General features: G+C 37.0%; 2 protein-coding genes across 2 annotated transcripts; both read left to right on the forward strand.

The window, feature by feature from the left end:
• Positions 1 to 3,768: 3,768 nt before the first annotated feature.
• On the forward strand, positions 3,769 to 11,619 carry TTR (transthyretin). The gene is made up of 4 exons (XM_014874313.2): positions 3,769 to 3,951; positions 4,729 to 4,868; positions 9,347 to 9,482; positions 11,348 to 11,619. The coding sequence occupies exons 1-4, from the start codon at positions 3,883 to 3,885 to the stop codon at positions 11,453 to 11,455; spliced, it is 453 nt and encodes a 150-aa protein (XP_014729799.1). The 5' UTR covers positions 3,769 to 3,882; the 3' UTR covers positions 11,456 to 11,619.
• A 1,978-nt stretch (positions 11,620 to 13,597) lies between these two features.
• Positions 13,598 to 21,711, forward strand: LOC106851953 (transthyretin-like). The gene is made up of 4 exons (XM_014874314.2): positions 13,598 to 13,696; positions 15,852 to 15,982; positions 18,557 to 18,692; positions 20,160 to 21,711. The coding sequence occupies exons 1-4, from the start codon at positions 13,628 to 13,630 to the stop codon at positions 20,265 to 20,267; spliced, it is 444 nt and encodes a 147-aa protein (XP_014729800.2). The 5' UTR covers positions 13,598 to 13,627; the 3' UTR covers positions 20,268 to 21,711.
• The last annotated feature ends 2,379 nt before the right edge of the window (positions 21,712 to 24,090 follow it).

Here is a 24,090-nt window from a genome sequence, read left to right on the forward strand (position 1 = left end):
GAGATCACAAGACCTATAAGGTAGTTAATGAAGTAGTAACGATCAGTGCCCAGTGACCTTGGAGTTTAAATGCTTCAGAGCCTGCTGAGATGAGCAGGTGCCGGGTGAATTCATACATTACAAATGCCCTAAAGCAAGAATCATCTATTTCTATGTTTCTTTTTCTGGACTTTGAGCTATGTCCCGGGATGCTCCTTGGACACAATCTTGGAAATGATAAAAAAACTGTGGTTTTATACCTCAAGACCAGCCCAACCCATCTGTCTTCAAAATTGTTTGCTAACAGTATCCACTTCCTCACTTTTGTAGTAACTGAATTTTATTTAAGATACAAAATAAGGGTGCTTTTCTTATTTTTCTACGTAAGAACAGTAATGTTTCCTTACTTCCAAACAAATAGGTAGTGTTAGTCCAGTGAAAATCTGGGAATTACCATTAAAACTTAAAATACAGACATACTCCTCATCGAAAATGAAAACAAAAAAGCCTGATAAACATGCAAACACCATGCATACCTGAAATGCCACCATTTTAATACCATTCTTTGCAAAATGAAATTCAAGCTCAAACATGAACCTCCCTAAGCACATTTATTAATTAGAAAAGCATTATCCCTGGCTTTGCAGAGAGGGAAAATGTTATATAATTAGCAAATAGTGAAAGCAACAGAAAATTTCTCTCTGGCTTCAAGCAGTTACTGAATTGAGCACTCTCCATAAGTGCCAGAGCTCTGCCACAGCAACTCAGCTGGCAGAAACCTGAAGTAAAACTCATAGAGTTCTTGACTCTAGCCAGAAAATTCAGATGAACTCCTTTGAGAGGTAAATCTCAGGTCTTTTCCTGTAAGTACCTAAGGAATGTTACTCCAGAGAACTGAAAAAAGGTCTCACATTCAGGTCTCTATATTATAGAAAGGATTTTTTCAGAGCCCAGGAATTCATTAATTCTTCAAACAGTACTAGAGAATTCTCTCCAGATTACTGAATGGCTTACCATCTATCAGGCCCTTTCATTCCAATGTCACAGGAGAAGCTTACAGGTTTTTATGGTCAAAGCCAGGTATTCCAGCGTGTCTGAGCATTTTGTTATGTAGTAGCAGTTGGCTTTCTAAGTAAAGTCAAATAGAAGGGAATGCAGCAGAGAATAAGGAGCTTATCCATGTAAAACAAGCCTAAGAGTGTGAGACTACACAGAAGAGAGAGAAAAATACTGTAGCATAGTGGGAAAAATCTTTGACATAAACAAGAGCATTAGCAGGACATGTTTGCTCTTGACCTGAACACTGTAATGCTTCCAAGCAGGGGACACGCTTTCATTAGAAATAGACATTAATCCTAATTCTTCAGAGATGAACTTCAATTGATTTGGAATTCAGATAAGCCTCAAAGCATTCACATATTTGAAGATTATCTAAATTTTTCCATAACTGGGGGTCTCACACTTGTTGGCTTCCATAAAGCTGAGATTACTGAGCATACCAGGGACTCTTGGCCATTCTTGGCCAGTTACCCATCCTCTCTCTCCTTTTCCCTGCCACAATCATGTTTTGATTCCCTACCAAGGGAGAACCATCCTTCTCCACCAGCTGTTCCAAATCCCTGAGCCTTCACACACATTTTATGGAAAATACTACTACAATGGGATACTAAGTTGAGATTGACAATGGAAGGGGAAATCTACCTAGCATTGTTTTCACTAGGCTATAGTAATTTTAAATTAGGTTCACATGGATTTTAATAGAATTCTGTATAAATTCTAGAGGCTTCATGATTACAGATACAGTAGATTTTTATAGTTTTTTTTACCTTCTGAGTCCACCTGTATCCTAGAACTTGAAGAAATAATCTAGTTGTGGGCAAGATGTGTGAATGGAGATGCACAAACACAGAAAGTCTAATTTTCACTCAAACTGGACACCTTGCTAGTAGTCAAAGAATCCCACTCTGGGTTATGTATGGGATGCTGAGAGTTATAAAAAACAGCAAATTAAGGACAAGGGGAAAAAAATCATATTGGGGTTAGAATTCTTCATGATCATTTTTCACTCTAAGAAGCAGCTGCCAAAAGGTCAATGTTATAAAAGAGGGAAGCAAAATAATATGAACAGCTGAAATACACTATCTTTGTAGACCTGATTTTTCAGAAACTGCTACTTTGCAGGAAAGCCCAGAAGAAAATCATTAATTTTTAAGTAATTGTCCCATAGGATAGCAATTTCTCATGCAGACAAGTGCCAGTATAATTAACTCCTTGGCATTATTTCCTTGCAGAACAGCTGACAGCAAAACACTGGACAGCCTACTTGCCCTAGAATACAGATAATTTCCAGACGTACAAAGCTTCATTGCTTCAGAGAAATATTCGCAAATAATGAGAACAAAATAATGAAGTAATATGTTGTTGCACAAATCTAGGAGCAGAATTTAACTTTCCAAGACCTGAATACAACTCACAAGCATTAGACTGCAGCATGGTTTGTTACCACTGGGCACCTTGCACTGACTTTTACGTGCAGGCAAAGTGTGTGTAGAATGTTGCCTATCAGCCTGCTTTGCTGTAAGGACAAAGGGCACTTTGATCCCAGCGCAGGAGATTACTGTATTATATTTTTTTTCTGAAAAAGCAACTTTCCCTAGAGAGAAAAACTGCATAAAGCAGCCTGAAGGCATGAAAGTCTCTGGAGAATACCATCCATGATTTCTCTCTAAGACTTTCATCATAATCTTATTCAAGTTAAGGGGGAAAACTGCTTTTTGTTAGAATACTGTAAAATCAGTAAAAAGCTCCTGAAAAGTGTAAACTCAGGGTTGTTTAGGATGTAGGAGAAAGGAACTTCTAAACAGGGCAGTTTCTTTGTCTCTCAACTAGCACAAGGTACAGTATGGACAATTTATGTGATGCAGCTGAACAAAACCAGCTATACCATGCCATCTTCCCCAGATGACTTCTTCCAACCTAGCTGGGGCTGAGTTAACCCCTGAAAAACTTCTTAAATGTACGTTTGTACACTTACAAATGTCAAACTGTACAAACATACATATAACAATAACATTCCCAGTATAATAAAGGTTTGGCCACTAGAACCTTAGCCAGATGTTAGCAAAAGCTACCAGACTTTGCTGGCTGCCTTGGCTCCTTCTGGGGTACATGGTCCAAGAGAGGACTCATTTCACTTTTCAGTGACCTTTAGCTTCACAAGGGAGCAGCTCTCTACAGGTCTTTTCCCAGTGACTAAGAGGAGACCTCAGTGTCTACCTGAAGGTTGGGCAAGATCAATCATTAGAAACTTCTGGTGGGTAGCAGATTGTGTCAGATCCCATCTAAGTTGTGTCTCAGAACAGAGACACTGCTCCTTTCCAACAAGCAGCCCTGCTTGAGCCAGACAAAGAGCAAACTCCATCAGCCATATGTGAGTCTGCACCCATGTGTGGGATCTGATCCTCAGAAAGCACTGAATATACTGAGAAGAAACATGGGGCAGGTGCAGAGAGAGCATTGGAGCATTATCATGCACAACCTGAGGGCAAGGTAAAGAAGTTCCCCTAGAATTGGTTGGATTTCTGGGCAAACAAAGGTCATCTGTGTTATTTTGTGGAGGGCTTTCTATGAGTGTAATCTCCCCAGGCAAGGGTCATGTTTGTGTCCGTTACTTATTTTCTTTGCCCTAGTGATCCTGCAGTCCTTCCATTGACTTCAATGGCAGTGCTATTCATGGACTGACTCTAGGATTGGGCTATTTACTAAGCAAATAATCGGAATCAGCAGTTTTGGAGTCATATGGGCACCCAATAAGCAGCCTGTTTTGTTGTTGGATTGGCTATAAAATCCCAAATCCCCCCAGCTCCTGGCTGCTGGCACCAAGGCACACGAACAGCAAGCAGAATGGCCTTTCAGTCTGTGCTCTTTGTTTTCTTAGCTGGACTGGTATTTTTCTCTGAAGCTGCACCACTGGTGAGTTTCTTTGTATTCAAACTCAATCATTACAAGAATGATAATCTAGATTTTCTAGATGACTAGCATCCTCCTCATCCATTAAATTATGTAACCACTGGGCTTTGCCAGAATGTTATCTCTGGGGTTTTTTAATAATAGCATCTTCAAATTCTTGAAACTTTTTCATTTTCTTCCCATTTACCCACCTTTTTTAAGGTATTATGGAAGGGTCAGGGATCTATGTGGTGTGACCTTTTTTTCATTTGTTTCTATCTGTTCATGACTCACATCCTGTAACCTCAATAAAGAGGCAGCTTCGCCAAACAAGTGCTTCTCTAAAGCACTGAAAAATGTTTTTGAGGTATGACTAAGGATTCCTTATAGTGTAATGAAGCCTAAGAGAGGGATATTCTTTCAGTCTTAGGATGTCATATGTATTTCTTTGTTGGTTTGCTTAATCAAAATACTTTGTCTGCACTTACAAGAATTTATTATTTTCCTCTTTGTGATCTCATTATAAAGGTATAACAGTACATCATTTTCCTAGAGCCATTTAGAGCAACACTAAATATTGATCAAGCAATCTGTGTGTGTGTAATAAAGTTATCAGTATAAAGCTCTAAGATAGTCTGCTTTAGAAATAGATGTTTGGAAATTAGCTTTGAATAGCATTTGTCAGAGAACTCACTTTTAAGTGAATGGTAATTCTGCAATTAGAATCCATCTTTTCTTTGCAAGAAGTTTTTTGCAGGCTTGATGAACAGTTAAAAGATAACTTTTCCTCCTTTCCCCAAGGTCTCCCATGGCTCTGTTGATTCCAAATGCCCTCTTATGGTGAAAGTGCTGGATGCAGTCAGAGGAAGCCCTGCATCTGATGTAACTGTTAAAGTTTTTAAACAGGCTGAAGATGGAAGCTGGCAGGACTTTGCTGTTGGGTAAGTTGTATGGTCTTCTGGAGCTATTATCAACGTGCCTTTAGGCAAGCAATTGAGGAGTTAACGGAATGGATCTCTGATCAAAGCAGAAATATGTTTTCTGACATATGTGCCACACTATCAGTGCTCACAGCACATGAATCTGATTAGATTTAAGTGGAACTTATGCATGACTGAAATGCTAATTGCAAAAATATGTACAGATGCTCATCTTATCTTTGTAAGGGACTAGTTTTAATATTTATTTTTTCTCCAAGCTTCAGTATCTTTCCTTTCTATAGAAAGAAAAAAAAAAAAGCCTATTTACCAGTGTTTTGTAGGTAATCCAGACTAATTTATCTTCATATGCAATGGATATAGAGCTTTATTTGCAGCAGTCACATACAAAATCCTCCCTGTAAGCTTTGTCTGCGCGCATGCAAATAATAAGTGCATTATTCATCTTCTGCTGTGTCCCAAATGTGCTGGTTGGAAGAAACTCCATGACCAGAAAGTTTTAGAGTCCTATTGTAACACAACGCAGAAGCAAAGTGTCAGCATTTCTTTTCAGTCTTTTTCTAGAATGACTGACCAATACCAACAAATACCTGGCATCCTTACAAATACCTTAGGACATCACAGAGGGTCAGACAATACCTTCAGTCTGTGACAGGTGTATGAGTAACAGAAGAACACAGTTTACTAAAATTTCAAATAGCTGAGGTATTCAGACATTTATTTTTCATTGCAAAAATTTGAATCAAATTTTTAAATAAATCAAGAGATATCTCCAGTAGCAGCAGAATATTCAAGCACAGAATGATGAGGACAAGAATGGACAGGAGTCAATTGTACATTTAACTGTCTTTTACTAGGATTCTTACAGCATAATTTACATAAAAGCAGCAGAAAAAAAAAACAACAGAATAGAAGACTATAAGGAGAGATAACTTTCTCTCCATCTGAATGGTTTCTTTTTATATAATGAAAAATAAAAAACGCTTTTTCCTTTTGAGAAGTAGCAAGAAAGTTTACAAGACAGAGAGAAACAAACAGCTCCACTCCCAAGTGCTGAGTATTAACCCTAAATAATAAATGACCCCTAAAATGGATTTATATACTTTAATGAAGAAAGAAACTCCATGAAAAATGACACTTTTTTTTCAAGGAAAGCAGAGACAAGGATAACATCTTATCCCTAGTGAGCATTCCTTTCATTATTAGGAAACCAAATTATTTCAAATGTTTCATCAAGTGCTGTTTAACATCTAATACATGTAATGTTATTATTAAATGCCCTCACTTGTGGAATATAACAGAAGTTCTTGTTGAGTTCGCAATGCAGCTCTCAACAAGTCCATGGAGACAAATCCTGTAGTTCTCAGGCAGCTTCTGCTGACGCATTAGGTTAGTACACTCTAGAGATTCTAATCACTTCTTGTACATAAATCCAGAAGATTAACCCTAGGCAAGTGAGAACCATTTTGCTGGGGAATGGCACTGAAGGAGCATTAAATCACAACTTTTATTGCAGGTAAAAATGTTGACATTTTTCCTGACTTGCATCATAACCAAGGCTGCGTTAAGTGATACCATTGACTTTAGATGATAACAGTTGTTTTAATCAATTTTTTGTATGTGATTACAATTTTATTCTTTTGGAGAAGCCAGAATTTCCCTGTATTAAAACAGCTGAAAATGTGAATGAAATCCAGGAACACAACCTGTAAATACTCCTGTCAGGTGAATAACATTTTGAAGTTACAATAGTAGCAGATACATAAGGGAAAGTTACATTTTGTACAAATGCCTGTTGCAGTTATGTTTTCACCGTTTTGTTTTCTTGTTTTTACTTTGCAAGCACACTTCATGGAATTAAGCAAATGTACTTAGCAACTGTTGAATTTGAGTAATGGTATTTAAGGGGCAGTGGGGGAGTTGCAGTAGCAGTTGACTTTATTAAGAGGCTTATTTCAAAATGACTCTGGCTAAAAATATGCAAGAAGAGATAACTTGAGCTAAGACACATACTGAGGAAGGGTTTAGGGTGCAGAACATGTGATTTGAATTCTATATGAGCTCCTCCCATGACTATCTTTGACCTTTTTGCTCCTCACAAGTTTTTAGAAATCTAGGTTTTATCATGTGGTTTAAGAGTTGCAGTCACCGAACACAGTTTTCATGTGACCTAGGTCACAAGTCATGAAAGAAGACACTTCTGTGTTTTGAACACAGACGGTTGGTTCCTCAACCCTCCTTTTTTTTAACTCCAAAATAAGAGCTTGTGTTCCTGAGATATTTCTTCATCAGTCTGCATCTGAGAGCACAGGTTTTGTCCTAAGAGTTCATAAACATCATTGTACAGACAGTGCAGATTTAACCTGGCCACAATATACAACTCACGTCCAGATAATCAAAAGGAGGATCAGGATCACAGTATGGGCTGGCACTGTAGCAACTTTACTGGAAAAACACAGCTTTTTAACTTAACTGTCCATCTTAGAGCAGCTGCTGACAGTCCACATCCTATTAAGAATAAGGAACCATGTTATATTTAGTCCCTCACTCAGACAGCAATACAAGTGCTGTTCAGAAGAAATCACAGCTTTTTGCTACCAGTGCTGAATGCTGAGCATCCTCTGCCTTGTGTTAATCCCCTCCAGGCTCTGAATCACACACTGTCCTGTTGGCTGTCAGTGCAGCAGTAATGCTGAAGGCTTTCCTTGTGAGACAAGTTGCGTTGAATGGCTGCCACTTAATAAAGAAAGAAAATGAGAAAGTGCCATTAACTTCTGGTAGTGGGCATGCCTTTCCAAGTGAGCTCTTGTTTACAGTTTCTCTGCTGTTCTGGAAGGTTAACATCTGACACTCTGGGGCAGTATCCCCTAGGGAAAGCATCATTCCAGTTCCATCCACACTTTCCTCAAACTAAAACTAATTTGTTTTTCTGAACAAAGATTTTGAGGCAGACATAATTTTTTCTTTTAATTGCTTTATGTCTAGACTAACCAGATTATAAGCAGACGTACATGGATTACTAACTTCTCTTCTGCAGGATCTTAGTAATTCTGTTTTGCAGCTTCAAGGACACTCACAAATGAATTCTTTCTTCTTTTATTAAAGCAATATAGATTAAACCAGGAATTACTAATTAAATTAAAAGAAAACAGATGCATACGCTTTACAAATGGACTATGATAACTGTTTCAAATAGGACTTGAATTCTTTGCAGGTTTGGTCTGCCCTGCATAAGCTTGATTACACTTTTATTGGACCAATGAGATTTTGTCAGTCTTGAAAAACAGGAAAAATTAAAATTGGCATGGGATTTTCAATCCTGTTACCTCTCAATTTAAGCAAAAGCTCTGTCATTCAGTCATTCTTATTTATCACAATTAACCAAAGATTACAAATAAGGTGAAGTAGAAAAAGAGATTGGGAAAGACCACTAGCACAACTGATTCTGTCCCAGATAAGCAGCACATCACTGCTTTCTCCACTTTCTCTTCTCCTCCCCAAGTTTGTTTTCTGCCTAGCAGAAAAGTTCTGCCATAAAACAGGAAAGTTCCACTAGTTCTCCCAGTCAAGGCTTTCTTCATTTTTCCTTCAGCTAAATCATGTGGTTATGAAGTGCTATAAATATCAAATAAATTTTTTCAGCAGAAAAAGACACAGACAAAAACAAACAAACACAAAAACTTTAAAAATCAGAAATTAAGTAGAAGGAGGGAAAAGAGATAAATGGGGCTTAGGAGCTAAGTATGTAAATATTTAAACAGCTAAAGTCATACAAAGCTTGAAGAGCTTCCTTTTCAAACAAATAGGGTGCAGTGCCAGCTATACTTCCTTCTTGCTGTTGGAGTTTCTTCATACACAGATTTTTGTTAGGAGCTGAGCACATAAGTTCTGAGCTGGGAATTTCTATTGGTCATTTACATGGTACCCAATGGAAAAGGTCCCTTGCTCTTTGACCAAGGTATTGTAATTCAAATTTTTAAAATCTTGTGATGCTAAATTGCTTTTCCATTACATTACCACTCAGGGTCAAATAAAATCACATCAGTGTATAGGAATTAGCTCGAGAGCCTCAGTGCCAATAGCTAGTGAACAAAATAATTTTCCAATAAAATATCTTGTCTCTCCTCAGTTTTATTTTGATATTTGTCATCTTGCCTCTTATCATGACAATACTTCTCCGAAGAAGAAGAATTCTCTTTTGTTTCTGTGGACATTTGGTGCAAGTTAAACATGATACTAAAAGAGGCACCTTAAATCAGCCAGCTTTGATTTGTGATGTACATGTGTGAGTTGGTAGCAAGGACAAACTCTGCAATATATGGAAATATACACTACATAGAGGGAAGGAATTATTTCAAATTATTAGAAACTACTCAATGTAGAATTTGGCACCTCTGCTATTTAATATTCCACACTGACGGTTTCTGTTTAGCATCTAAATGACAGGATAAAATATTTATATAGATATTTAATCATTACAGGAAAACCACAGAGTATGGGGAGATTCATGAGCTCACGACAGAAGAACAGTTTGTAGAGGGAAAATACATGGTGAAGTTTGAGACCAGCTCTTACTGGAAGGCGCTTGGGCTTTCTGCATTCCATGAATACGCTGATGTAAGTAGTGGCAAACATCCTTGATAACCAGTATACCCTGCCTGTGCTGTGGCATCAGCTGGAAAGAGGGAAAAAAAGCCCTTTAATACTGAAGGAGCAGCATCACTCAGAGAAGTGGTTCACTGCCACACAGCTGTGAGCAAATAAAGGCAGTAAATATCCAGCTAAGCCACAGGAAGGAGCCAGCTTCCCTGCAAATGCTGACACAGCTCTTCCAAAGTGTAGCTCTGCCCATGCACCCACTCACACCAGTAGGGAATCTTGCTCAAAAAAGAGCTACATTATTCAAAAGTAGACAGTGTTTATAAAAACAAACAAACAAACAGGACCAAGAAAAAGAGAATGTTTTTACTGCTGCTGAAGGAATGGAGAGATTTTGGGGACCCTAATTTTATAGGAAATAGGCTATACTTAAATCAGAGGTATTTCCTCCTTATCAGTCCCATAAAATCCCTGAGTTCTAATATGACATGTAATTACAGGAAAAAATTAATTACAGGAAAAAAATAATTCCTTCTGGTGTGCCATTTTTAAAATTATGTTCAGTACCAAAATATACAATAAAAAAAAAAACCCAAAACACAAGGTGCAAAAATGTAAAGAAATAACCATAGCGGGAAAGGAAAAGTTGACTATTTCATTGATACTCAAATTTCACAAGCAGGCCAACAATATAATATCATGTCTCTCCCTTTGCTTTCAGTCCTACACTAATTTATTGTGTGCTCTATTTTACTACATTTACTTAGCACATCCAAAAATCTGTTTAAATTCTTCAGCCTTAATCTGTCATTAAATTTAGGATTTACTCAATTTAAGTAGTCTGAAACAGCTACTGGTAGTGTTGTAGAACATTTCAAACCACAAGTTCATGGAGCTCCGTGGAAAACTAAAACAAATGACTGAGTCCCAGGTCCATAAAAGTCTGAGGTGCAGTTTAGGTTAAAAAAAAACAAACCTCAAAAGTATTCCCTAACCATTTGGATGTCTGAAAGTTGTAAGAGCTACACCTCAGAAGGGTCTTAAAAGTGCCTGACTGAGACTGTTCCAGCTAGGCTGAAAGCTTTTCCTTGACATAATAGCCTACAGGTCAACAAGCTAGCCTGGGAAGTGAGTAGAATTCAGTGACTGTGTACAAGGTTACTGAAGCCTACAGTCCTCATGTCCCAGCAGGTTAGACTTTGGTCATGGAGAGAACTCTCTAGCCCATGTATAGAAAGTGCATGGTTTAGAAAATAGATCAAATAGTAGGCTAAGAAATCTGAAATTTAACCCAGGTGACAATGCTTTCCTGGGAATTGGGTGTCCCCAGTCTCATCGGACTGATTTGGAGAGCAGCAGATTTGAATTGTCATAGGGCAAGGGTCTCTCCTTGTTCTGGCAAGCCTAGCCACTCAGTTCTTAATGCAAAAACTGACCCATCAGCAGTGATGTTAGAAACAGGAGGGGGCACTGAAGTACAGAAAGTAGCTTTGGGCTCCAGCTGCTTGCCTTGTTTAGACACACCACACAAGGGTTGTATTTAAATTCCCTAGGTGGAATTTCACCCCTGTCTTTCTTACTGGTCATTTGAGATGCCTGCCCCTTACCCTCCCATTCCACATCACAAAGCAGTTTGCCTGGCTCAGGTGTGGGTATTTCCATCCAGCTCCACCACAGCTGAGGCTCTTTGTGGACCTCAGTCCAAACCTCACAATATCTCAGTCCTGGGAAATCACAAAGTAATGGGAAACATTACCCTTCAGAAGAGTAAAAGCATTGAACAGAACCAGCAAAGTGCTCTGCAGGTGAAGTGGGGTGTGCTGCTTATTTGTTAATAAGGTATGTATGTTGTTCACCATGACCACGAGTTTTTTCCTTTCCAGGTGGTGTTCACTGCTAACGATTCCGGTCACCGCCACTACACCATCGCTGCTCTCCTCAGCCCTTTCTCCTACTCAACCACTGCTGTTGTCACTGATCCCCAGGAATAAACATGTACTTTTCACACTTTCCTCCACTAGAACTATCATAGGCTTTTAGGAGGAAGGCTTTTCCTACTGCTAAAGCATAACTTTTTGCCATATTAGGTTTTTTTTTTCCATTTTGTAACCTGGAAAACTTCAGACAAGTCAATAAAATATTACTTCTTTAAACAGTTAGTGAAATTTTACTGTTTTCTAGAGTATTATGATTTGCATTGAAGTGCAAAGGACATCTGAAAAACACACATGGGATGACACTTGATTTAGTTTTGTCATCTTCTTCCACTACCTTAAAGAAGTCTCACCAAATATATTGGCTCAAAACAGGAAATTCATGTAGTTGCACTACCTTAAAAAATTACCAAATAAATGTACTCAAAATAAGAAAGTCATCTGTGCCACTCCAAGTTAACACATAGAAAATATGGTCCCACTATCAACCAGGTCACAGGATGAATAGGTGAAATTCTAAATACCTAGCAGCAGAACAAACAATGCAGAAACCATTGAAATAAGTATGTCCAAAAAGCTGAAACAGTTATAATCTGTGTACCTTTTCTTAAAACTTCATGTAAACCTCAACACATTGATGTTTCAGGAGGAAAATTGGCTGCTCAATCAATCTAGGAAGTACTGAAGTAATTTCAATCAGCACTTTTTAAAGCATCTTTGATATTAAAGTAATTATTTGACATCACACAGCTGGCTACCCTATATAGGTGCATTCCAGTTAAATCTCTAATAAGTCAAATCTGTAGCCATCGTTAAAAAGAAGTCCAAAAAGAGAAGCATCATCTTAATATTCTCTTCATATTTTTAGAAATAGGAAAAAGTAAGCTATAGAGTGACTGCGATTCAAATAAAATTGCTGATAAACTGACTAAAGACTTTGAGGGCTTTAGCAGTGATTTCTGTAAACAGTGATTTCTGGTCTATTGCATTTAAAATATCCTGAAGCAGAGGAATTGGTTTTTAACTGGATTACAAAAATTACAGAGAAAGAAACTGAAATCATGCCAGAAACCTTCAGTACTCATTTGCCACTGACCTTGGAGTTTATACCCAAAGCCTGCTGCGGTGACAGCATAGCAAATGAATTCAAAAGTTACAACAGCTCACCTTTAACGTTTCACTGGTTACTTTTTCACAGATTTCTAGACGCTACCATAGTTACACAATTCTTGTAAGCAGTGCAAACAGTTTCAAAACAGCACCCATCATAAAGTATGGAGATTTCATGGGATCCTGCTATTCCTGGAGCTTGAAAACCAGTAGGTTCATCTTGAAGTGTGCTATGCTAAGCCCTCAAAATAGGATATAAATTTGCTCATCTAGACATACTCAGCAAACAAAACAAAACAAACAGAAAAAACCTACTCTGCTTGTAGCCATTTGTCTGATGAGAGGATAAAACTAGTAAAAGAGTGTATGTACTTATGTTTGAGCAAAGATCAGAAAGATAAAATTTAATTTCAAGAAGCGACATTTCCCTGTATTGAACCAGATGCTTCTGGCAGGAGCTGACTGTCAGTTATGTGGGGAAAGACCTGAGCTTGTACTGAATATAAGGGCCAAGTGATACAACTTAAAATACTGTTTAAATGTGCTCCAGAAGCTGGCATGTAGGTATTTTGATGCATGCTGAAAACTAAAAGTAATTTATTTTCTTCCTAGGGAATGTGTAAGATAACAAAATAGCCCACAGATTATCCACCTCCCTTCTCTTCTGTGGAGAGTTACACAGAGAGAAATCTCCTAATATATAAGCATGGGTAACTCAAACCAAGCCATAACCACAGAGAATTTCTCACTGCAGTTGCTGAGTTGACATAAAATTTGTCTCTCTCTCAGTTATATGAGGTCAATACAACATTATTCGTCAATAAAAAGAGAAAAATAGAATAGACATTTCTTTCAAGAAAATTGACACAGTAGTTGAACTAGGCAATGTTCACAATATTTCCTCAGATAAGGATAGAAAACACTTATTTTCGCAGACAAGCTTCATGTTTGTATGGGTTACTTATTTTCTCATTGTTTACTTAGTAAATAGTATGAATCTACGTGTTGAAAGTCATAGGGGTTTTCTGATAAGTAGCTTGGTTTCAGAGGCCTTGATATAAAAATCACAGCTCCCACCAGTTTCTGCTTGCTGACACAGACTTCCTAGTGGTAGGCAAAATGGCTTTTCATTCTGTATTTTTGGTTTTCTTAGCTGGCCTGGCACTTTGTTCTGAAGCTGCGCCACCGGTAAGTGTCTCAGGACTGAAGTCCTTCTACTGATGTAGTCCCAATTATTTTCCTTTATTATTTTTTAATTAGTGGAAGCAAAAAAAAATATATATATGGAATATTCTATTTTTTATTATTACTTTGATCTTACATTATGTACTGACTGTAGTTCCTTACTGCTGCTCTTTTCTGGTCCTTCTTCTCTAGTGATTAGTGAGAGGACTTTATGGGTAGGGAAGTAATGTTTGTCATTAGACACATTAGACACATTAGCAACAGCAACTACATTAAAAACAACGTAAGAAAGGAAAAAACTATTATATGCACTAGACAAAAAAACCTTGATCATTCATAACATAATGAACAATCTGTGTCATGAGGAATTTTATCTCCTGTTGCAAAATCCGTGCTGGAGAAAGGCCTTCTCTAGACTTCTGCCTTACTGCTCTACACACTACAGCTTAATGTAAGTAAACAATAAAGCTCAAGTCAGGATTCTTCTTCCTGAGGGCTCATTTATCACAGGAAAGCAAGCTAAAGACTCAGATGCTTCAGCTTGAAATTCTCCTACAACAGCCATGTCTCTCTGATGCCTGGAGAGGCTATCTAGAACAGAGGCGAGACAGTGTTAAAGTAATAAAGTAGACGTTTATTAAAAGGCTTTTATTTTTTTATTTTACATATTCAAAGGATACACCTTGGGCAGTACAAGAGCCTGGCTGTGGCTACATCCAAGAAGGATGATGAGTCACACATTTTCACACTTTTATAAGTTTTGGTCCATTTACATTTTGGGATTAATTGTCCAATTACAGCTTCAGGTTATGAAGTCCCGTCCTCCCAGATTGCTCTTGTCAATTTGCTGTTGTTTACACTTTTTGGGCCTGAAGCTGCAATGGTGTCCTTGGATCTCAGGCTGGAAGAGGACTGTTTTGTCTAACTAAACTATGAAGAGAACCTCCTAACACTTTGTATGAAGTTCAGACTCACACACCAATGCAATACAGAATTCGAAAAATACAAAAGCTAAAACTTAAAGCATTATCTCTCTCCTGAACCACTCATTTTTCCTCTCAACTCTGATCTTTGGGAAAATAATACCTGACTAACATTGTTGAGGAATTAGACTTTCACTGATCTCCCAGGGTGCAAAAGTCAGGAAAATAATCAGCAGCAACAGTGCAGCCCTTCTTGCCATGGCCTCATGAGTAACACCAGTGAGGAGCCCCTGCATTCCAGAATGGGAGCATGAGGAATCTGGGCATATTGGCAATATAGACACATGCTGATACATTGGTATAATACTAGACAGGGTTCCTGGAACATCCCAGATTGTAAGAGGGCATGAAAGAGAGGGCTCTTAATTTTTAACCATCTACATCACAATTTATTTCACAATGATTAAATGGATATCAGTGACTGCTATTTTGAGACCATCCCTGATTAGCACGTTCTTCAAAGCTCTATTTTCTCACTCTTCATCTGCAGAATTAGGTAAGGTCAAAAGCCCTGATTCAACTCTATTTTTGAAAAGGTAAAACATCAGGCCATAATCACCACTTGTGATGAATATGTTGGGATTAAACTATAGCAATCCTGTATTTGAAGGAAGGTTTTCCTTTCCTGTCCTTGTGTAGCTGCCAGGGTTGAAAAATTTGATTTAATATGCTCTTAGGAGAGAGTCTGTATGTGGTGCTTATCACGTTTAGAGCAGAACTGTAACTCTGTGGCAACAAGGTATCAGAGGCTCTCAAAACCAGAAAGCTGCGCTCAAACTGCCGGTTCAAAATACAGGGGAAGAGTTAGCAGATTTTTAAACATTCCTACTACCTTTGAGGATGCCAATTATTTCCCGTTTAGGCCACAATTTAGTTACAACTTCATGCTGGAGATGATGTGTAGCTAAGCCACGTCAAAGAAAAAACAGAAATGTGTTCTCACAGCTGCTGTGCCTCCCTGGTGTACATGTCCAACAGCGCCTGAAATCTTCCTTCCTGGCGCCACCATATCCAGCCTCCAGAAAGCCTCAGATTACGTTTCCACAGTACAAAGCAATCTTCTCCTGGAAAATATGGTCTCTACTGTGGATCTGAAGAATAATGTTCCTTACTGCTTTATGATGCACCATCACTTACCCTTCTTGCAACAAAAAAATCCTCTCTTCCTGTTGCAGAACCCTCTTGATGCCAAGCATCCTCTTTTTGTAAAAGTTGTGGATTCAGTCCGAGGAAGTCCAGCTACAAATGTTCCAGTTAAATTATATAAAGAATCTGCAGATGGATCTTGGGAACTCTTAAGTTCAAAGTAAGTCACACTAAAATAATGAGTGGAAGATAGGAAAGGCAGTGGGAAGAAGCCAAATAGTTGAAAGACCAGTTCCATAGTCTCTAAAGTGAGATGTCTGTTTTGTTCTAGGGAAAAATAACATACCATTGAATTAACTTGCTGCAGACTGTCTTTTAGATGCACTACAGTTTCAACTGCCAAAATGGTTTTATAATGTTTTATAATTCCTATGAACACAAGGAAGTATTTTAAGCTATCCTTTAATTCAGCCATCACTTTTCTTTAGTTTCGTTGCAAAGGTCTATATTACCTTTAAGTACCCGGCAATGAACTGCTGCATTGTTACCAGAAGAATCAGACAGACTTACATTTTGAAACCAAAACTCTGGTTGAGAATCCTACCTTTACTGGCCATTTTCTGTCTTTCTAAATGGATTTTCATTTCTTACAAGACCACAGTTTTAAAGAGAAACAGTTTTGAACATACAACACATCATATTTGATAGCCTCCTCTACTTCAAGGTAAAGGACTTAGCCAAAAGGAGAAATTTGGGGATAAATCTTTCTCACCTTCTCCCTCACAGAGAAGCAATCACACTTGAAATAACAAAAAAGAATCTCCAGATATATAAATATTACCATGTCTATTTAAAAACATAATTGTAGAATTTGAAATGAAGATTACTTTTTAAATTGCCCTCTATTTTAGTATGTATTAACACCAAAAAATAAAAAGCAATTTTTGCTTATACTCTGAAATTAAATTGGAGAAGTTCTTAGGGGATACATAGAATGAGCATTTTTTATTCACCAAGCAATATTCCACTTCCACACTAAGCTCCTCATGATAGATGCAAAGTCTCACCTGAGATCTTTCCAGGTATGTTAACAGTCTATTCCACCTTAAAAAAAAAATTAGTGAGAAAGGGCTCTCAAGGGCTAAAGCTGGCATAGCCCCTGAACTTCAACCGTGGAATCCCAGACTCAGATGCATTTCTAGAAATTCCAGTAGAAACTGTTTATATGGCTCTTTGGCGGAGCCGTGGGCTGGCACAAGCAACACAGCCCTCACGTGTCCTTGAAAAACAGAGGTACAGTGAAGGGCACACATACTCGTACAATATGGGGAAAACAATCTATTCGTGTCATCCTACTTAAATTGCCTCACACCCTCAAGTGGGGAGACAATTTCATACATATTCTATCACTGTAAATAAGTGAAATTTTCCAATAAGTGTTCAGTTCACATACCTTCATTTCTGAGCTTAGAGACTCTATATAAAGATACTCAAAACAGCTGAATGTTAACTGAAGTCTTAAAAACACATTTAACATTTGAAACAAGGAGCAAAGTAACCTCAAGGCAAGAAAAGTCATGCTAATACTAAATCAACTTCTCTCGCTTTGATAATTTGTAAATAATTGAATGCTAGCAAGAGGTACTGTAACAGATGTTCTCAATCAAAGATGCATTTGGTATTATCTGAAAAAGCTTATTAGAGAAGTGGCCAGTTATCTAGCAATGATCAATCTATGACAAAGAAAAAAAGAGGCAATTGAATGGATATAAAACTTCTGATAACTGACTACAGAGCATCTTGTCAGACATAAATGATATTCTATACTTTATTTTCTAAGCTACATGAAAAAACAAATCCAAGTAATACACTGCACAATGACATTATTTTTCTCTGCATGCAATTTGAATAAAATATGTTCAGAAAAAGATTGGCAGCTAGAACACAAGACACTGGTCTTTAGATACCAAAATCTAAAGATATCAAAATCTGGCAGCTCTGTTATTTATTACCTAACTAAAAAAAAAAAAAAAAAAAAACCCTAGTATTATAAAACTTACTTCACAGAAAGATGTTTCAAACAAGGGACATGTCTGAGAGACGGCATTTAATGTTGCTTCCAGACCCGTTCTAAATGGGTTGGTGTTCAAAGATGTATGGTTTCAAACCAGTACTGGGGCTTTAGATAACACTGATGGTATCTTCAAATCAAACAAAACCACCTGTTTGTTGAAGCCAATACAAACCACAAGGAATTCCATGAGGCTACACTGCTAGCTGACCTATGGTCATTTCAAATAGCAGATCTCAAATTTCTAATAGCAGACTGTAAACAATATTTACACTGATAAAACAACTCAATACATTTAAATAAGAAAGAAAAAAAACATGGAAAAATCAGGATACTACTTAGCTACACAGTGAGTGCATCATAGAGCTTCCATGTTGCTTACAGCAGTGGTGAAGTTTTCCCTCTGAGTGGGTTCATTTAATTACCTCCAAGACTCTGCCAGAAGTCTGTGAACAATAATGCCAGTTTTTGGCTCACTCCCAAATAAACCATGCAGTTAGTGAGATGGCAGGAAGCCATCTGCTGTGGTCACTGTGGAAGCAGCAAATGCCAAGATAAGCTCTGAGGCATCCATAATACAGATGGACGTAAGCCATTCCAGATCAATAGAAATATTCATCCTATTACTTAAGCCACACATCACTCAAGTTCAATTGCTAAAATCTGCATCTTTCTCAGGCTTTTAACCAAACTATAACAGTGTGTTCTTCTACCGTTACACAGACAAACCAATGAAAAAGGTGGCCTCCCAGAGCTTACAACTAAAGAACAATTTGTAGCAGGGTTATATAAGCTTGAGCTTGATACAGCCTCTTACTGGAAGAGTCTGGGTTTGAATCCCTTCCACCACCATGCTGATGTGAGTATTCCTTTTTTTTCCTCTACTTCAGTTGCAAAGAATTAAGATAGTTAATATGTGTGGACTACAGTTACTAACTGCATATGCAGAACTTTATTTTATCTTTAAAATATTTTCACATTAATACTATAAATCCACACTCTCAAGGCTTTGTACCAACAGAATCATGACAGAACCTAGTTACTAGCTCCCCCAAAGCTCCTAAATGTGCTATTTATGGAGAGATTTTCCATCCTTCTACCTCTACTTAAGACCATGATTGTTTTTGTGATTATTCTAACTGTTTGAGGGACAACAATTGGAGTACTCTGTGAAGTCCCCTGGGAAAAGTATGTATCTGCCTTTCACAGACAATATTTCTATGGCAACAGACAGAGTTCATACATGCCTCTTTAATTTGCATGGGACAAATAAATTGGGTAGAGGAAAGTGTTCCAAACCAGCTACCAAGTGAAGCCTGCTGAAGGGTTTGGTATTCCTTGGGGACTGTCTCCTTCCCCTCAAGAGCATTAGTGCTTTCCTATGACCTTTCAGTAGCAGCAGTTCTATATCAGTTGCTTGTTGGACTCTGAAAGATCTGCTCAGCTGTTCCTTATCTCCATAGAGAAAAGGTAGCAAACACCTGGATTAAATTTTCTGTCTTCCTGAAAAAATGAAAGATGACATTCTTATACTAGGCAATAATGGTTAATACTGGATAGCCTTGCCTTCTGTAGGAACTGAAATTAAAAAGGGAAGATGAAAGATTTACAGCATGCAAGTAAATTGATGGTATATCAAGATAATGGTTGACTGGAAATTAATTTAATCTCCAGTGCAGTAGCCTCCTTTCTTACAAATAAGCCTCAGTAGGGACACATTTTGCTCAGTTCAGTGGTTGTTTCATGAATCTTTTTTATTAATATTGAAAGGAGCACAAGCTGTGCATCACAGAATACTATTAAACTATTTTAAAAGCTGACACCTCTCATCTCACAGCACAAAATAATGTATTACGTAGAGTGAGAAATCAAAGGACAGGATGTGCTGGTCAGGGAGTTGCTAATAGGGCTGTGGTAAATCATTCATATGTAAGGTTATTATCATGCCCTGGCCAAGTAACTAATGCAGTCCTTCTCTAACTACTAGATTTTGAAGTAGAACGAAAGAAACTCATTGTTTTATACTCTGGCCTAATGATAGCTAGTATTGCACTGTTTAATTCTGTTCCATGAAGTACAGAACATGGTAAGAGAAACAAAAGCATTCTAACACTTGAAAGAATGGGCAAATGGGCTATTTTTTTAATTATTATTATTTTTTTACTAAAGAAAAACAATGAGGTTCATAGTAGACCTTCATAAGGGAGCAATAAGGAAACGAAAAAAGTCTTGTTGTTATTTATACAATGATCACAATGGTTCCATCTAGGCTTTTATTTACAGATCACTTCTCATTTTGTCTCATATTTGTTTTTTCTTTTTCCAGGTGGTGTTCGCAGCTAATGATGCTGGTAATCGGCATTACAAGATCGTTGTTGTCCTTAGTCCCTTCTCTTATTCAACTACAGCAGTAGTTAGTGAGCCAGTGGAATAGAAGCTGACATTAAATGTGAAAATTCAGTTGTGTAAATTAAAATTTCCATAAATGATAAGAATTTAGCATCTGAATGTATTAACAGCTTTAGATTTCATAGTAAATCACTAACAGTAAGTTTTTTATTCACTTCATTAACTTTAGGAAGAAAGTGTATTGACTTTGTTTTCAAATACTCCTGAATAAAAGTATTCTGGCATTTCTGTATTATCAACATTACCCTTCTGAGTAAAAGTTTAGGATTTGAAAAAAACACATTAACCTCAGGAAAAATGTATTAAAATTCCATTATGGAGACTCTGAGAATAAACCAAAGTTTATTCCGTGAAGTTGATAAACTAAATTTCTTCTTGCAAAGGAATTGAACAAAACACATCTGTAAAAGGTGTCTTGTGAAAAGTAAGCAGACAGAAAATACAATCCACTACTACCATCTCCTATGTTTTATTAATGAAGCTCACAACAGATGAAGTCTCATGGGATTACTTACTCAGGGCCCCACATAATTATCAGATAAACTCACCTCTCAAGTTGGATTTTGGAGACATAGAAGTGAAAGCAGGTAAAGGTGACAGAATCGTAAAACAGCATTTAAAGATGCTAAGCAGGCTACACATATTTAATACACCTTCTTTCCTGTTTTCCAATATATCATAACTGGTGACACTTTCAAGGACAGATCAGAAAGCCTGTGTTTCAGAAAAGTACATTGCTCAAATATACCTAAAGAAGCTTATTCATGTATTTGCAGAAAACTCTGCAATTATTTTCCCCAGTTAAAGTACTCCCCAGAATTACTTGTGTACCTCAAACCATCAGACACTTTTGTAATAGCTGTAAAATGCAAATAAAAATAAGGATAACTGATGAATCCTGAGAAAATCAGTTTCCTATTTAATGCCAGAAGAAATATGGATGAATCCTTCTATTCCCATTCTAGTAATCCCTAGATAGGGAAGAACCATTAGGAGATTCAACAGAATAGCAACCCTGTCTTGGAAAAGTATGCAAGGTTGAGTCACTTAGCCTAGTAAAACCAAAAGCTGAAAGCCTATAAATACAAAGAAAGGGAAAACATCCTGCTAGCCTAAGCAGCCTAAGCCTTGATCCCATCACAGCCTAACCTGATTTATTTGGACAGGTGTGTCCTTTCTTTTTGCTGTCACTTTGGGGTACTGAGCATTAGAAAAGTGAGCATTTTGTCTAAAAACAAAACACAGAGATGATATCTTTTCCACAGAATCTCAGAATAAACAAACCAACACAATCTTTAGAACATTATATTTCATAAAAGACAATGATAAAAAAGTACAAACATTTTCATGAACAACAAAAAAACGCAAAACTATGATAGTACACAGGAAATTCCCAGCATTTGTTTCAGTGCATTTTTTTCATTAAGCCTATCTTACATACCTCTACAAATAAAATAATCTTAAGTACACTTCTGCTTGCTGATATGCAATGGATCCTTTTAATTTTTTTTAATAGCTGGCTCATTAGTAACCCACTACAACAATTAGTAAACATAACGATAGAAAAATAGAGTGGCAAGATCCAAGGACATTTTGCACTTGCTTTTCAATACACTGCCTATTTGCAAAATGGACTTTATATATTCTCCTACTTAAATTTGAAATATAGAAAATGGGCTTGAGGGTATCTTAGCATATTAACCAGATTCTACTCTTAATATTTCTGTAATGTTTTCACTTGCTATTTTGTAAGACCTTCAGAATCTTGTAAAATACTCCCTTCTTCTTCTCCCTCCATGTCACTCCTTGAAGACATCCCTTATTTGCCTCGTCAGCAATGCAAAAGCTGGCTTCTCTCTACATTTTACAAGAACCATGAAATTACCAAAAGGAATGTGCACAACACTTAGTTCTGCATCATATTTATTTTGTTTGAAGGCACTGTCTATGTTAAAATTCACTACAGAAAGTACTGAGTTCAAGCAGGTAGTATACAAACACTATTTTGATGTAATTTAAGATGGCAACTTCTAAAACTTCCCAACAAAATGATAAAAGGTATTTAGAGAAGAGTGTTGGTCAACAATTCATAATTTAACATCCATCATTTTGGGGCACAAAAATGTAAACATTTTAAGAACTCAGCTATATGTCACAATCCATTCACATACTGGTTTAAATCACATTTTTCTAGGACCATACATGATCAATCACTTAAAGCTGTAAAGTTATATTAGTTCAGCCACAGCATATGTGTAATATAGTATGTATATATGTAAGTATATATACATATATATGCATTAGATTTTCTTTTTTAATTGCACATAAATTTCACAGAATGCCTAAGAAATGGGCACAAAAGCATGCTGGAGAAAACAGTACAGACCTACGGTACCAAAGGATGTTTCATAATCATATGTGTGAAATTGTAGGTGAACCTGTACTGAAAACCAGAAATTACTTCAAAATTACATGAGGGATTTAAAAATTTATTCAATTGTTCTTAAAGGACTGTAATAGTCCACTATGAAATAAGACTAATTTTATTTTGAAGATATAATTGTTCATACTGTGTATTATCTCTGCTTTCTACATATGCTTCAGAATGTTCTATACACCCACTCATAGAAAAATCTATCAAGAGGTGAGCAAAACACTTAAGCATGCTTTTGAAGGATGTTTTCATCACTTTATGCTTCTAGTTTTTTTCATTGTATTACATCATTCCTAAAGCATATTAGATTAACTTTTAGATATTAAGGTAATTCCAGTATGGCATAAACTATCCCTTACAATTGTTCTCAACTACTAAATTAAATAATAATATTTCTACTAAATATTTGGGATGCCTACAGCTAAGCTCATAACGTTACTGAAGGATGGCTAAGGGCAAAATTTGCTGCTGGGATGCCAAAGAAATAAAAGGTATTTATGGCAAACGAACTTAAAACATACAAAGCACCACACCATCTGAGGCAGCAATTCAGGAAACCAACATATAATAATGACTCAAAGTTAAGACTTTTATCAACACTCTTACAGAACACTCTATGGATAAACAATCCTTATTATATATACTGCTTTCCATTCTTTATGGGAGCAGAAGTCAGTCTTTGGTTCCTAAAGAGTTGAGTAACTGACAAAGAAAACAGTTTAGTATATCTTGGTCACTATATTTGCATTAACATAGAAAATAAATGACCTGGTCCTTTTCCTTTGTATTAACAAGCGATGTAAAAAAATATAAGGAAAGATAATAATGCTTAGCAGTGGGATACTTCTAGGTAGCATAACATTACAAGCAAAGAGAAAATAAGAAGATAAGGAAAGAGGCTAGTCACTCATACATTTAACACCACAAAAATAGAGAAACAGGACCAATCCTTAGAGGGATTCTGCAACCTCAATCTCATTGACAGTCATCGACTTGAGGTTCCTCAGTGCATCATAGAAGCACTCAGCACTCTACTAGAATAGGCCCTTAAAAAGCTCTATTGAATAATATATTATGAGTGGAATTTTAAAAAGCCCTTGGGATTGGCCTGCTTCCTGTTCTGCTTATGTCATCACCATCCTCATCAGCAGAACAGTGCAACCAACACCGTGCTTCTGAAAAGCCCACACTGCAAGCATTTGAACTATTAGAACTATGTTTTATTATTCTCTTAAAAATCTAACTGTAATACTCTTCCAATGAAGACACATTTTTGGCTCTTCTGATTTTGGAGGAATAAAAGTGCTGTTTACTAGAATTAAAAAAAAAAAAAAATTAAAAAAGAAAAAAAAAAGAACAATACCAAAATACTGTACGCACCCAGACACATCATTTTAGGCATTAATTTCCCTGA

This window comes from Sturnus vulgaris, chromosome 1 (assembly GCF_052056855.1).
Source record: "Sturnus vulgaris isolate bStuVul1 chromosome 1, bStuVul1.hap1, whole genome shotgun sequence".
Classification (NCBI taxonomy): Eukaryota; Metazoa; Chordata; class Aves; order Passeriformes; family Sturnidae; genus Sturnus; species Sturnus vulgaris.

What these genes read in the sequence shown, in the direction of transcription:
- TTR (XM_014874313.2), top strand. Translation starts at nt 3,883, where the DNA reads ATGGCCTTTCAGTCTGTGCTCTTTGTTTTCTTAGCTGGACTGGTATTT. An exon ending in TGGCAGGACTTTGCTGTTGG is followed by an intron (nt 4,869 to 9,346) that starts GTAAGTTGTATG and finishes TAATCATTACAG; the next exon opens with GAAAACCACAGAGTATGGGG. An exon ending in CATTCCATGAATACGCTGAT is followed by an intron (nt 9,483 to 11,347) that starts GTAAGTAGTGGC and finishes TTTCCTTTCCAG; the next exon opens with GTGGTGTTCACTGCTAACGA.
- LOC106851953 (XM_014874314.2), top strand. Translation starts at nt 13,628, where the DNA reads ATGGCTTTTCATTCTGTATTTTTGGTTTTCTTAGCTGGCCTGGCACTT. An exon ending in GTTCTGAAGCTGCGCCACCG is followed by an intron (nt 13,697 to 15,851) that starts GTAAGTGTCTCA and finishes TTCCTGTTGCAG; the next exon opens with AACCCTCTTGATGCCAAGCA. An exon ending in TGGGAACTCTTAAGTTCAAA is followed by an intron (nt 15,983 to 18,556) that starts GTAAGTCACACT and finishes ACCGTTACACAG; the next exon opens with ACAAACCAATGAAAAAGGTG.